General features: G+C 39.3%; 1 protein-coding gene across 2 annotated transcripts in view; it reads right to left on the bottom strand.

The window, feature by feature from the left end:
• The window catches only part of FXR1 (FMR1 autosomal homolog 1), a 32,065-nt gene that overhangs the window by 12,618 nt on the left and 5,514 nt on the right, over window positions 1-13,933 (bottom strand). For both annotated transcript variants that reach the window (XM_029960797.1, XM_029960798.1), the window contains exons 2-8: window positions 9,881-9,933; window positions 7,299-7,392; window positions 6,188-6,259; window positions 3,887-4,035; window positions 3,331-3,424; window positions 2,359-2,475; window positions 2,089-2,259 (exon numbers count right to left, since the gene is read on the bottom strand). In XM_029960797.1, the coding sequence (XP_029816657.1) occupies window positions 2,089-2,259; window positions 2,359-2,475; window positions 3,331-3,424; window positions 3,887-4,035; window positions 6,188-6,202 (546 nt within the window). In that variant the 5' untranslated portion in view covers window positions 6,203-6,259; window positions 7,299-7,392; window positions 9,881-9,933. The remainder of the gene's footprint in view (window positions 1-2,088; window positions 2,260-2,358; window positions 2,476-3,330; window positions 3,425-3,886; window positions 4,036-6,187; window positions 6,260-7,298; window positions 7,393-9,880; window positions 9,934-13,933) is intronic.

Below are 13,933 nucleotides of genomic sequence, written 5' to 3'. Positions count from 1 at the left end.
ATCCTCAAGGCAACTGCTCAAATGATACAAACTTAAATTAGTGAGTTTTCACCTTCAATGAACTCTAAAAATAGGACACAATTAACCAGAGTTCCTGCCTCAGGTATGTTTATCAATTCTTTTCCAAATAAAGGTGAAGTAACACGAAGTGAATGCATTTACAGGAAAACATATAACTGCCAGAGCTGGAGCTCTCCAGTGCACCCACATGCCTCTATCTACACTCTGCCATGAGCACTCAGGATTTGTACGTGAGTACAACCTGTCTGACTCATCCACACCCCAACATGAGAGCCCATAAAGCTGGTTCAAACAATGCATTCTCAGTTCACTGTAGTGGAACATGGATTAAAGACCTCAAAGGATTCCAGTTGCTAGCAACTACCTTTGCTAACTCTGAATTACAGTCCACACATCCACCCATGCTCTGGTTACTTCACCCACCAGCCCATACAATGAAGACATGTCCATGTTACTGTACAGTCTTGTACAGGCATCACAAGATGTTCAGACAATCAGGAAAGGGTCTTGCAACCAAAACGATCTTGACCAGACAGGGATAAAAGAATGAACAGCATCCCATACAGTTTAACTTACTTCTATCCATAGAGATCTCCAATATTCTTCAAAATTTATCTTCCTGTTTCTTTCCTCAAAGAGTTTGGCACTGAGCAACACTGAAGTTTTATTTGTATGCAAAACATCCACTGTGGGAAACCCTCAGAACCCAACTGCTGTGTCAATGACACTGGTTCACTACTGCCCCACATCTCAGCCTAAAATTGTCTGCCTGTGCACTCAGTCATTGGGGCCTGGCTGCTTGCCCACTTCAGTTGAAAAGACGGCAAAAAGAATAGGCAAGTACACCCAGATGCTGAAACCCTTATCATCAGAATATTTAAGCTGCCTGGCATTTTTAGAAGCAGTTATCACTTCCAGCAAGGACAGGCCTGGATGTGTCTAAAGGCATTTTTATTTAGGGGGCATCTGGTATTTATAATCATTGCTGTGCACCTCTGTAAGAGGCTGGTGACAGTTGTAACCTTTCCACAAGTTCCCGCATCACATCATTCACATGAAAGAGATCAAAACTGGAATACACTAGACATTCCACTGCCTTTAAACTTGTCCAATTCTTCTTCAGGAACTGAGACACAATCTACTGGTAGTAGCAGATCAGAGAAGGATCTGTTGTCACCCTGATCCCCTGGAAGCATTTAAGGTATCCAAAAAACAGGACACAGAACTTCAGAGGTACTGAAGAGCACAGGAGTTCGACCTCCTCTCCACAGGATCAACTTCATCTGACTGTTGGATCACAACCAACTTCTACTCCTGACATAGATGGAGCAGAATTCAAGACCTCAGATGCCTGAAACAGCAGACAACCACAGATTTCTAAGTGTGTTAACATCAGAGACTCAGTGAGTGGCACCTGCAGAGTTGGTAATATGAGATAAAACCCCTCAAAATATGTTCTGACAGGGCCTTAGTGACAGTGGCATCTTTTACACTACCCATCTGCTTCCTGAATGGATCACCGTTTTGGTCCAAAGATCAGCTGCATTTCAAGGCTATTGTGAGATTTAGAAGAGTCACACAAACGGAATTAACTTGGAGCAAACCATTGTTTTGCCAATGCCAGCACTAAATTGCCAAAATAAAAGGGTTAGAAGCAGCAGATACACCTGGCTACCTCAGAGGATCAGACAGTACACAGCAAAACACACATGAACTAGAAGGGGAGGAGGGGAAGAACCAACAATGTCCGAAGGAGAAAAAAAAAAAAAATCCATGATCAAGTAAAATTGTAGCGAATGAGGCTTCTCTTAGGTTGAACCAAGATACACAGTGCAGTTACAGACTCTGTACATCAGCACACAGAGCAATGAGGAGAGAACACATCTGATGCAGCAAAGGCTTGCTTTTCAAATACAGGTGGTGGAAGTTGTCATAGCGTGAACATGCACACAGACACTCAGGACTGTTCAGGTGTTTTCACTTCTTAATTCTGGGTACAGCTCTCGCCACTCTAAAAGCAGATACAGAGTGAAATGCTCCAAAGATTCATATAAAGTTTCCCCTTACCTCTCCATAGATTCTGAAAGTACCGGTATCCTCCTCAAGTTCAATGGTAGTAACTCCTGGAACCTTTCTGGCTTGTTGGATGTTACTGCCATGTGTTCCTATAGCGAGTCCCATTAAATCTTCTCTGACTACAAACTCCTCGTGAAATGCTGCAGCAAGCTGCTTTGTGCACTGAAGGGAAAACAAAGGAAGGCTCATCCACATGCACTCAGTGTAACGTGCCACTGTGAGCTCGGTTTCAAGCAACAGGAATCCTGAGCCATGAGTTACCTCCAAGTGTTTTGTAGCTTCTTCATTTCTCGACATGAGCATAAGTTTGGTGCGAATGCTGCGCAGATGCATGTCACTCAGAATGTTCACTCTCTTCACTGTTGCTTCACTGGCAGACTACAAAACAGAAGGAACATGAAGTTTAGGTTTTTTTAAGCAAATCCACATTTAAAGGATAAATCAAGAACCTACTGAAACTAAGTCATGAGCATGATCTCAATTTCCAGACCTTACATGAACGTGGTTCTTCCTCAAAACAAAGCACAAGAAATTCAACACCAACAACAATTATCTCTTCTCACTCACAGCATGTTTCACATTAAAGGTTTTGCTGCTGAATAAACACAGTAACTCTTTCTTGTTGATGTTGCCCAGACAAATTAAATATCTTTCTACCATATACATGCTTGCCACTCACTGTCTGAATGACAAAGCTAAGGAAATAATCAAGGACATACAATTCTGCGGAGTGAGGTTCAAGTGGATAATGGAATCATGAAGAGAAACTAATTCTGGCGCAAGTCTATGTAGTGAGAGAAAACCATCACAGAAGAATCTAAGTGAACAACTCCTCAATGGCTACACTGAACTGGTACAGTTCTCCACGTGGAAACCCAGCTGAGGGTCAAACTGCACACTGTAATACAGCACAGGGGGAAAGCTACTGCTCCAGAGTGGAGTGAGCTGGAGTTACCTCCAAGACACCTGCTAAAATCAGTGAACTGGCACTCAGCTGAGAATGACAAAAGTCATAAAAACAATGCCACTAAAAGCTGCTCCTAAATTTAGGTTGTATACAGTGCAGGACTACAATCAAAGACTAAATTTAAATACACCTGCTTACACTAAATCTCACAATTTGTATAGCTTGACAAGTTAAACCATTCTCCATACACACACAGCTGGCTGTACACTTCCCATAAGCAATATACTGATAATTCATGCAAAATTTACATAGAAATAATTACTTACCAATATTATTAGTTGAGCAGTTTCAGCATGATAAAAAATTCGACATGCTCCCACAGCTTTCTTGAAATCTTTATGTGCATTTTCATTAGCACACCTAAGGAGACAAGATGAGTGTTATTTCAACAAGCTGCATCAAAACTGAACATGTAAAAACATGATAAGATCCAAGAATGTCTCAGTAGTTTATGGCAAAGACTGTTGAGAAACAGGGAAGTTCCCATTCTCTTTAACATGGTTCCAGAGCTTGTTTCTCTGTGGGTTCTATGCCATCGTGGTTATCTGGCAAGTCTCAGTAACAGCCCCACTGTGAAGTGCATCACCTGTACAGGCACAAAACAAGACCCAAAGTTCCTATCTCAGAACTTGGCTTTTGTCCCCACCCCAAAAGCTCAGCAGGGATCCCACTCAGCAGTTTCTAAACCAGCTACTGCAGCCACAGCCACCCTTAAGGTTCCTCACAAACCTGCAAACTGGCCTCTAAAATAGAAGCCAAGTGGGTTTTTTCTCTGCCTCCTCTAAGTAAATGCCTTAATAAAAAACATGCAGAGCTACTCACGCATCTCTGAGGTCTTCTGGAACATCCACTGTGCACTTGAAAAAGGTGTTCTTTTTGACAGTCTTATTCTGATTCACAGGTCGGAGTCGTTCATACGTGACGATTTCATTGTAAGTGGCATCACAAGCAGCATATTCAATGACATAGAACTAGGGAAGAATTTTTTTTTTTAAAAATGGTAACTTCAGTAAGGATCAACAGAGACATAGTAACATTAACAGCATCTCCAAGGAAGTACCAAATATGAATATATAGACAAGAACATAAATCTAAGTTGATACAGTTTCTACACTAATGAGCCTGGCCATATTTCAGTACCTCTCTGGCTCCTCAGTGAAGTCAGAGCACTGTTATCAGCAAACCTTCAGTTCCCCACAGCAGCATATTGGATTCATTTTCCCATATCCATCCCTCTTTCAAATACCATCATTAGTTCAGTTGAAGTTCCAAAATTCAAAATGTTTACTGGAACTGTAATTCTGAGTAATACCTAACAGAGAAACTTCCTTCACAGAAATATCTACTCTGTAACAATTTAAAACAAACAAGCAAGACAAATCTACTGATTCAATTGGCAAATTACCTGTGAATCATGTAAGATCAAAAGGCAAACAAAAATTAAATCTCTTTTTGACACATACTATGCCAAATTTAGGAAGGCAAGAGAACTAAGAAGATTTAACAGTTACCAATAATCTACTCCTACGCTTCCACCCAACACATGCAAGTATAGAGAAGCTTGTGCACAGTATCCCTGAAGCCTAACTCTGTGCCAGGGATGCAGCCTTCTCCTCCCCTCCCTTCCACCTGTATGCAACTTAGGAGTGCAGCAGTACATTCTCTTCCTCTCTCAAAACTGTTTTTGTATCTGTTTTAGTCAAAACACACAACTAACTCAAGTATCCAGAAAAAGTAAACACAATGATTGTGACACTTTTCCACATGCTATTTTCCAGTTTCAAGGTTTTTTTAGCTTAAGAATCATCCTAATCACATAAGGCTGCTTTGAAACATAAAAAACCAAGAAATGATAATGACAATAAAACACTCAACAGACAACTAAATTTAAGAGATCTATCACTATACACTCTAAAAACTTAAATCCTATAGTTAAAGACAATTCTGAATGTCAGAACAATCACAAAGCAAACTACCATTAGACACATGGGTTGTTTCTAAATTTCACATTTATACTTAGAGGAAGAAATCTGAATGTGGAACCATGGCAAAGACTGTGCAAAGAAGCTGAGCTGTGAGGTTCTTTTGGGGGACAATTCCATAAAATAATTAATTTGACAATCCTATATAAAGACACTAGCCATCTGAGGGTTTAAGAATTGGATAAAAATGAAATTAAAATCAGAATTAAAAGAATTGCTTTCATGACTTTTTCTGAAAATAAGCAGCACAGCAAGGTAACTGATAGCAAAATTTCACATTTCTGTGACATGTAAGAAAGGCATATGAGTCCCAAGAGATAAACTATCATTTGAATCACCTTGCCTCCTTTTATCTTGTTTTCTGAACATGCTGCTTATCCACAAGGATCAAGACACAGAATCTTCCTTTGATATCCATGTACCACCATTTGTCCTTACAGAGCTCAACAGAAGTTGCTATTTGTTAACAGTTTTTAAACAGTATTAGAAATTGGGCAATTATTTTTTCTGAGTATCGTTTCCTTTGGTTTTAGGAACTGGATACAGTAGAAGTATCGAAACACAGGACCCTTCCTATTACGAAGTTAAATTCTCTTGTCATATCACAAAATACAGCTTTTTTATTTGACCATGTCAAATACTGACACAGTTCTATACACTGCAGTGTCTGGATCTGCAAGTTACTAGGCAGTTGCAACTAACCATTTATTTACAGTAAAATAAACTTGACATAGGTAAAAATAAAACAACCAGGGTCCTTTCACTACACTCAGTAAAAACACACACACAAAAAACAACCCACGGCAACACACAGCAATAGCTACAGCATGCTTAACTTATGGAGTATAAACAGATTTTAACCACAGGTGTTTGACTTAATTTTTAGCACCAAGTTCAATTCACAAAGCAGGTTTGTTTTAAGTCACAATTCTCCAAGCAATTAAACTACTCTGCTGTAAGGACACAACTCTCTGCAGTACAATGCAACATGGGTCATTTCAAAGTGCTCTCAACTCTCTTTTGTCATGTTTTTGTATTTGCAGTACTTTATTTAGAGGGGTTTTTTCATGACAAATAACCTTCTATTTACTGTATTTAATGTGACGCCATGAAATCAATAGGTTTTAAAATAATCCTTTACCTCTCCTTTCATCATTCGAACTTTTGCCAGCCACCAGCCACAAGGTTCTTGGTCATTTGCCCTGGAATAAACCTGAAAATGAAAGTTGTAAGAAACACTGAAAGTGCATACAAACATAATTCACTTACCTGCATGTATAACAAAGTGAGAATTTTTCTGATTTTCATTAAAATGGAATACTATTCTACACAGAAGTAATTTTTGTGTAAATTATCCAGTCACATGCTTCTTGCACTCCAAGGACTGTGAACAGATTTCCTTTGCATATATTACTGACAATTCAATAGAAATTTCTAAAGGGAGATAAAATCTTGGCTAAACACCTCTTCATGGGCAATTCCTCAGTAAATTCAAACATTGTATTCCCATTGGAAGTTCACACACAGAATAAGTCCATAATTCAGATTTCTGTTTTGTCCTTGGCTTACTTGATATATCAAGGACTAGTGAAATGAAGCAAGTCATCACATGCCTACAAATTCCATATTAAACAAATGCTACCAAATTAATGTAAGATCAAATACAGAATAGACAGCTCTTGAAACTCACTTTCCTCATTTTCTGCAAGTTTTATTTACTCCTTATACACTTCTGACAGGTTAAAGTCATTTGCAAGTAGACTAAACAAATTTTACAATAGCAAATAAATACTGCAATGAGCTGCAAAGAGAATACGCACCTTTTGATTTCTTGGTTTAATACATCACTTCTAATTAACACTGTTTCTCTGCAGGAACAGTGTAATTCACACAATTCCCTATCAGATTGTAACAGATACTTCAACTAGGTTAAAACTCTTGTTAATGGAGGAGCTTTATTACACCTTTTTATCAAAACATTTCCAACACTTCCATACGAGGTCAAAAATGAAAACTGCCTAGTTTTAGTTCCAGAATTAAAACCTTCTCAGTTCTTTTTAGACTTTGAAAAGCTTCCACTGGTAGTTTTGTGGAAAAACTGAAATGTCACAGCTTCACTAAAATTCTAATAAATCACTTCTAGAGATGTGCTCCATTTCACACCCTCACCTTGGTCAGGCACTTACAATCATCCCATTGCCTTGAATGGACAACCAGTTACAACTCAGGACAGGTCATGAGGATACACTCACCTCCACCTCATCTCCTTCACCAATTTCTTTCTTGATGTCAGGGGGTGGTGGTAATCTGACTTCATTAAAGGGCACCTGGCGCTCTGGTTGCCAACTGAAAGTTGAAGAGGTATTAAATATTATTTTTCTACTGTTTTCTTCATTTTAATTTTAGAACTCTGAGTTTTAACTCATTTTTTCCATACAAATGTTATTTAAATTGCATTCTATTTCAGAGAAATGGTGAAGGGGGCTGACAAAAACCCCACTTGCAATTAAATTGCCCTTGCTGCGAAAGTAACAGTTGCTAATCTCATGCTTTGGGTTTTTCCTTCCCCTCCCTGGCAGTGGAGGAAGTCCACAGTGGAAAAGTGCACAGAAGGCTCAGTTCTCAGAATATGAGCTGAAATTTTGATGGCAAGACTTTCTGAGTCCAAAATTGGAGCATCTCACTGGTGAAATGCAAAAGAAGATGTTTTAAGAAATTACTTGTGAATGGCTACAAACTACCTACTAAGACAACCTGACAGAACTGACACCTAAGTTCCAAGGCACGAATTAAAAAAAAAGGAGGTCCTTGCTTCTTACAACAGAGAAGCCTTTCTTCCAAGAAGGAAGGCTTTGGCTACTTCAAACTCCAATGAGCCTCTATGAAACTGCACCTCAAGATCCAATTTTCTATCTTATACAGTAATAAAAGTTTCGAGTTCCTGAAACTGCTGCATTCGTTCTTTGCTTTCTTACTCTCCAAAAATGTCTCTTAATTAAGTATTGCTGTGGCCACAAACTCATTGTTAGCAGTCTGTGCTAGTACACCTAACTTTGGGAACCTTACAATAATTGTAGATAAGGGCTGGATAACAACGGCAGAAAATGCAAGTGATGGTTTAGACTGCCTATTGCAGAATAGATGTGTTTATTTAGTTAGTGATGATCACTATCACAACAGTGAGAGGACAGGACACTCTTGCCAACTTCTCTTCTACTAAAGCTCTTACGAGCTCAGTAAAAAGCATAAGAACTGACCAGGTTCACATTACAGAGTAAAGTGACTAGAACTGTGTACACACTTCCTCATCAGACCTACTTTTAGGCAACAGAACACCCTACATATGTTGTAGCCCATCCTTTTTGGAACATAGCTGCTGCTGCCAGACCTTCTGTAAAACACATGGATAACATGGATACTAAATAGCAGAAATGTGTTTGCTAACAATTACACCCCTGCTGTGAACCACTGGCACTTCCTTTAGTTTATCTGGTTTCTGACACGAAAGTAAATACTTTGAAAGCAAAGTAATTGCTTTTCTTTAAAAAGTAATATGGATGTTGAATATGAAATTGAAGATTTGTCACATCTCCTCAGACCATGGATAGGACAAAGGACCCAAATTCTCTTCATTTGTTGGGTTTTGTGGTGGAGCATGAAAACCCAGGAGATGGTAACAGCTTCCATAACCACCTCAGTGCTAGTACAAATTACAGTTGCCAAGTCATCTTCCAACTCTTTTCATAAAAGAAGGACTAGAAAACAGGTTAAAAGGAAACAAAGATTGGACTTCACAGAGTAAACCCCAGGATTACTTTTTCCCCCCCTAGGATTTCTTTTTACACACATGTATATATGCATACACAGACATATAGACATCCCACACCCTGGGATTATGTAACCAGATTATAAACATTGTTTATAAAGACATACTTGCACACTCCCTAGCATTACCTTTATTATCAGCAATCTCTCTTGAAGAAAGGCCCAAAGACTAATCTACAGGTTAGAGCTGGCAGAATTTAGTAACAATTTTTACATCAAAAGCCGACACATTTTATAGGATCTCCACCTAGTAACTGGAAGGGAAACAGGAAAGAAGATGTAGCTCACAAAATATTTTGAATTAGCACTGGAATCTCCCAGGTAATCCATGGTGTTATCAGTCTGAACACTGAACAACAGGTACGCATTTGTACTTTATCATCCCATGGATTATCCTTGGCTTGCCCCTACAAGTCCCCAGCAGCACCACTGTGTTTATATGTTAAATGAAGAGGGTCTCATGGATAATTCTTTTTCAAGATTTACTTCCAGATTTGCACGTTTTTTCTACTCAAAAGCAATTGGTCTTTTGACTGGATATACAAATGTATTTATTTTCCTAATAGTTAAAAAAGAATCACCATAAGGACATTTCTGTTTTTCTCTGGTGGAGAACACTGATCATTATTCCTCAGATCAGACATACACAGAATTGCTTATTTAAGTACTTTAGTGTTTTTCATCTGCTTTCGTGTAAGAGTATCAAACCTGCACCACTCGTTCTTATTTTAATTAAATCTGGCTGTCACATCTTTGGGCATCACTAAAGATACCAGAGAATGGACAGGACTGTGTAACTGAATGATGAGCTGAATTCTGATACAGAGATTCAAGAAGTCAGTTCATGGAAGCTGAACAGAACAATGAGCCTGTCCTTCTAGAACTACACCTTTCTAATGAAATCTACTTCTTCTTAATGGAAAAACAATCAAACAAAAAACCAACAGCAAAAGCACAAAACTGAAATAACAATCTAGTTTTCAAATTATTTTTAAAATAAAATACTTACTTGTTTTCAAATACAACTGTGAGGGAGTCCTCATGAACATCTTTGATAAATCCCTAAAACAAAAACATGTTTGTTAGAAGAATGCATATGAAATCAATGTAAGGCAGCAATTTCAATGCAGCCTGAAAGTGAGCCAAGACCATCACTAACAGCAAGGTTCCAATTTAGGAAAGATTCAAGACACAGTCCCACTGTTCCACAGGGTTGCTGATATCCTTAGCAGGCTGTTCCAAGACGTAGAGAGCGCAGGGATTGCTTCCAATGACTGCTCAAATCTGACCAGCACATTTACAACTGAACTCACCATAAGAAGTTCTGTTTTATCCACAGGTGTGCACAGGTGTTTTTACAGGAACACAACGAGACAAAACCAGGCAAGGGGAGTTAGTCAAAAAGCTGTGCACAGCACTATTTGCTTCATAGGTGTTCTTCTCAACACAAAACTGAATCCCAAACAACTGTCCCTCAGAACACTATCGCAGCAAGTTTGGATCAAATTTGGCAATTGAGGCTGCCACAGAGCTAGTTATGGTATCATCTTTCAGGTACTAAATTGGGAACTGTATGAGGCCAAATGCCTGTAGGACCTCTCAGGAAAACAGAATACAGTATTTCAGTCTTTTGTGCTTATATTTAGGGGGCACTGGTTATGTCAAAAACGTAAAATTAAGTTCCTAATTTCTTGATTAAGGCAGGCAGGCATGATGAAAAAAATAATAATTAAAAAAATGATAAAAGAACACTACTCCTGCTTTTGCTACAGCCTGGTATTTGCCCAAGCAGAGGTGGTCAAGCAGGACCCTGCAGTTTTAAAGGAGTAAGAGAGTTGTACAGCTATGTTAAGAGAAGTTCCAGGAAATCTGCTGAATGGATTATATCCACTTAAGAAACCGCCAGCTGAGGAGGACGAAGAACATATCAGCTGTGTAGGGAGCAACCAGCCCACAGAGGTATTATGTGTCAGCTCAGGGAAAGATAAATTTTGACACAGGAGATCCCTCCATGTAATGACGGACAGTAAAGGAGCCCACACTGACAGCTGGGCTGCAAAGGGCCTATAAAAACAAATCTCCTTTTACCTGGGCTCTGCTCGGGCAATGCTGTGAAGGCTTTTGCTCAAAACCTGCTTTTCTGCCCCCTGAGCTTCCCTCAAACCCATCTGTCAGCAACACAAAAGACTGGCTCTAGCAGAAAGCACACTGCTAACCCTGAACAAAGCAGGTCACCAGAAATCATCCTGCTCAACCACCCAGAGTGCTCCTAATAAAATAAACCCTCTCAAAGGCCATCCTGACAGTGCAAGGGAAGGAAGGCAAAATCTCCTTCGAAAGGTAAGTAACTGAAACAGTTGATAATAAAATACAGCCATAATCAGGGACTTTCAGTTTCAGGGAGTCTCTGGACAGGTGAACTGGATGGGAATACAGAGCTCTGTCTGTTTAAGGATGCAAAGAGCACACAAAATTTTACTGCCCAAAATGTGTGTAAGCCAGCAACAGAGGAAAAGCAGAACTTTACCAAATTTATGCTACCAAATGTCCCCTTTAAACAAGCCTCCACATGGGGACAAATTAACACGGCATAACAGTTATTCTACTACAATTCATCCAAACTCTATTCAGGGGAAAAAAACCCAAGTCACAGCACTGCAAACAAACATCAGGCTGCCTAGCATTCCACTACATGACAACTTATCAACAGAAAGCAGTATTTACAGAGAGAGATTAGTAGCCATTTATCTGCATTCCAAGAGACTGTGATTCAAAGTTGTCTTTGCCTCTTTATGCTGCTTTAATTCATAGCTGAACCTGATCTCTTATTTATGTTACTTTGTGTTCTCACAGTACTCAATATGTATTTAGTTTCTAAGGTAAGCCTATAGTAGCTAAAAATTTATTCTGCAGATCTGAATTCAGTTCTTTCCTTTGTTAAAAAACACAACTTCAAAATCAATTAGGTACCATAAAACATCTGAAAAACATTCAGAACTTAATGCTCTGTAGAGTTTAGGAAGTCCTGAATCCACTATCTACAGATTTCATTAATAACACAAAAGAAGTGCAAAAAACTAATCAAACTATTTCAGACAATGAGCCCATTGCCAGGTGAAATGTGGCTTTCCTGTGTAAGGCACAAACAGGTTCAGTATTCACAGTCACCTTACAAGCTCAGCCCCACTGAAGAACGCCAGAGCCGAAGTGGAACAGCAATGCAGAGATATGGCTCTCAGCAGACCAGCAGCTGACACTGCACAAACATCAACTGCATAAACAGGAGCACTGGGTACTTTTTAACAAAATCTAAAGTAGAAATTCCAGCAAAGAGTCTGTGCATTTTACAAGCCCATGTGGGTTTCAGGAAGCCCTTCACAGAGGGAAGTCTTTCCGTGCGCTGCTCTCCCCTCCCACAGGAGAATATAATGCAGACTCATGGCAGACACGTGGGCAGGAACTGCCTTGGAATTACCTGAACAGCTTTTTCAGCTGGCATTCCCAAACTCTTTCACTCCCTAGTATTTACATATGAGAAATACTCAAAATCAAGTGTAGCATTTATGAAGTATGCACCTCAGGTCACAAATGCACATGTGTAAAGTATTAAATAAAATTACATAATCATTAAATAATTATATTGTTGTGACGCCTGAAAAAAATCTGATCAGATGAACACAGGACTAACAGTGAAGGAGTAACATAAATGTCAAAAATCCCAAGAAATTCTTATCAATTTTGCTACAGCTGTGGGGATGAGATCACATTTACAGGAACTGAAGCAGAGCGGCCTCTGAGGTATTACAGACTGTATGATTCATTTGTAACTAGAAATAATGAGAATTCAACACAGGTTTTAAATACAGCTTTCTATGAAATTATTCCATTATGGCCAAGAAGGATGCCAAAAGGATCATCAGAACATTTGCTTAAAGTAAAAATTCCTGTACATTCTTTTCTACCTACAATCCTGACTATACACATTATCAGCTGTCACCTACAACTTCAAGATAAAAAAGAGAAATAGATTTCATGCATCTTGGGATGAGATTCAGTGTAGTTTTAAAAGAAGTGTTCCAAGAGCCTAGGATTATTTAATTTAAAAAAAAAAGGTTTTACAAAAAAACCCATGACATTAAGATATTTCACAATACAAACCAGATGTTTTTACATCAAAAGTTAAGAGTAAATGCCATAAATTCACAAGGATTTCTTCAGAAAGGGTGTGATGCACATAAAACAGAGAAGTAAATATCCTGCTTTTCAACTAGGGAGTTTTGAAGGAGTTCTTTATCAGTGAGGTATCCTATATAAATAGATTTGCACTACTCATGTCTGATACTGTATCAAAAACATTCTCTACTAAATTAAGTAATGATGCACCACCTTAACCTCTGCTCAAATGAACAAGGTGCTCCATTACTGAAATTTAATTTAGCAGTGTTGCCTAAGACAGATAATGCCAGCATCTAAGTTTGAAGAGTCCTATGTTCCTAACATATCACTCCATGTATCTTCATTCTAAACAGAGGAATGAGGCAGAGCTAACAACAGGCCACCAAACACACAATCAATAAACACAGTGGCATCAAAACACATAGTGAGGAATTGTACTATTAGCAAGCAAGCTTACACATAACCTTTGTGTGTGTTTTACATCACCTTACAAAACTGTGGAGGGCAAGAAAGGAAGAAAAACTGGCATGACTTCATCTTGCCAAACCCCTGATTTGGCCCGTGCAGATATTAGTGTCAGTCATTCCGAGCACTGGGAGCAGGATCTCTGGCAGTCCATGTATGCCCTGCTCACTCAGGAGGCAGGAGACTGTACTGTACTCCAGCTATTAATGTCCTGTTGGCTCCACAGGCACTTGGGTTCAGACCTGTCTCTGCCACTCACTTGGCAGGAGCCGGGCTCCCAACACCAGCACCTGGAAAGGACGGGATCAGAGACCAGGCAAATCTCACACAGGGCCCGACTGAGGGCCGGGTGAACGGGGCAGGGAACTGAGAACAGATCATCTGCCACCAAAATCACTACAGCTGAGTCTTCATCTCATAA

Source organism: Manacus vitellinus, unplaced genomic scaffold (assembly GCF_001715985.3).
Source record: "Manacus vitellinus isolate BGI_N305 unplaced genomic scaffold, ASM171598v3 scaffold_29_pilon, whole genome shotgun sequence".
In the NCBI taxonomy this organism is placed as follows: Eukaryota; Metazoa; Chordata; class Aves; order Passeriformes; family Pipridae; genus Manacus; species Manacus vitellinus.
The sequence above is the reverse complement of the archived record's forward strand: the minus strand, read 5'-3'. Positions and strand labels throughout refer to the sequence as shown.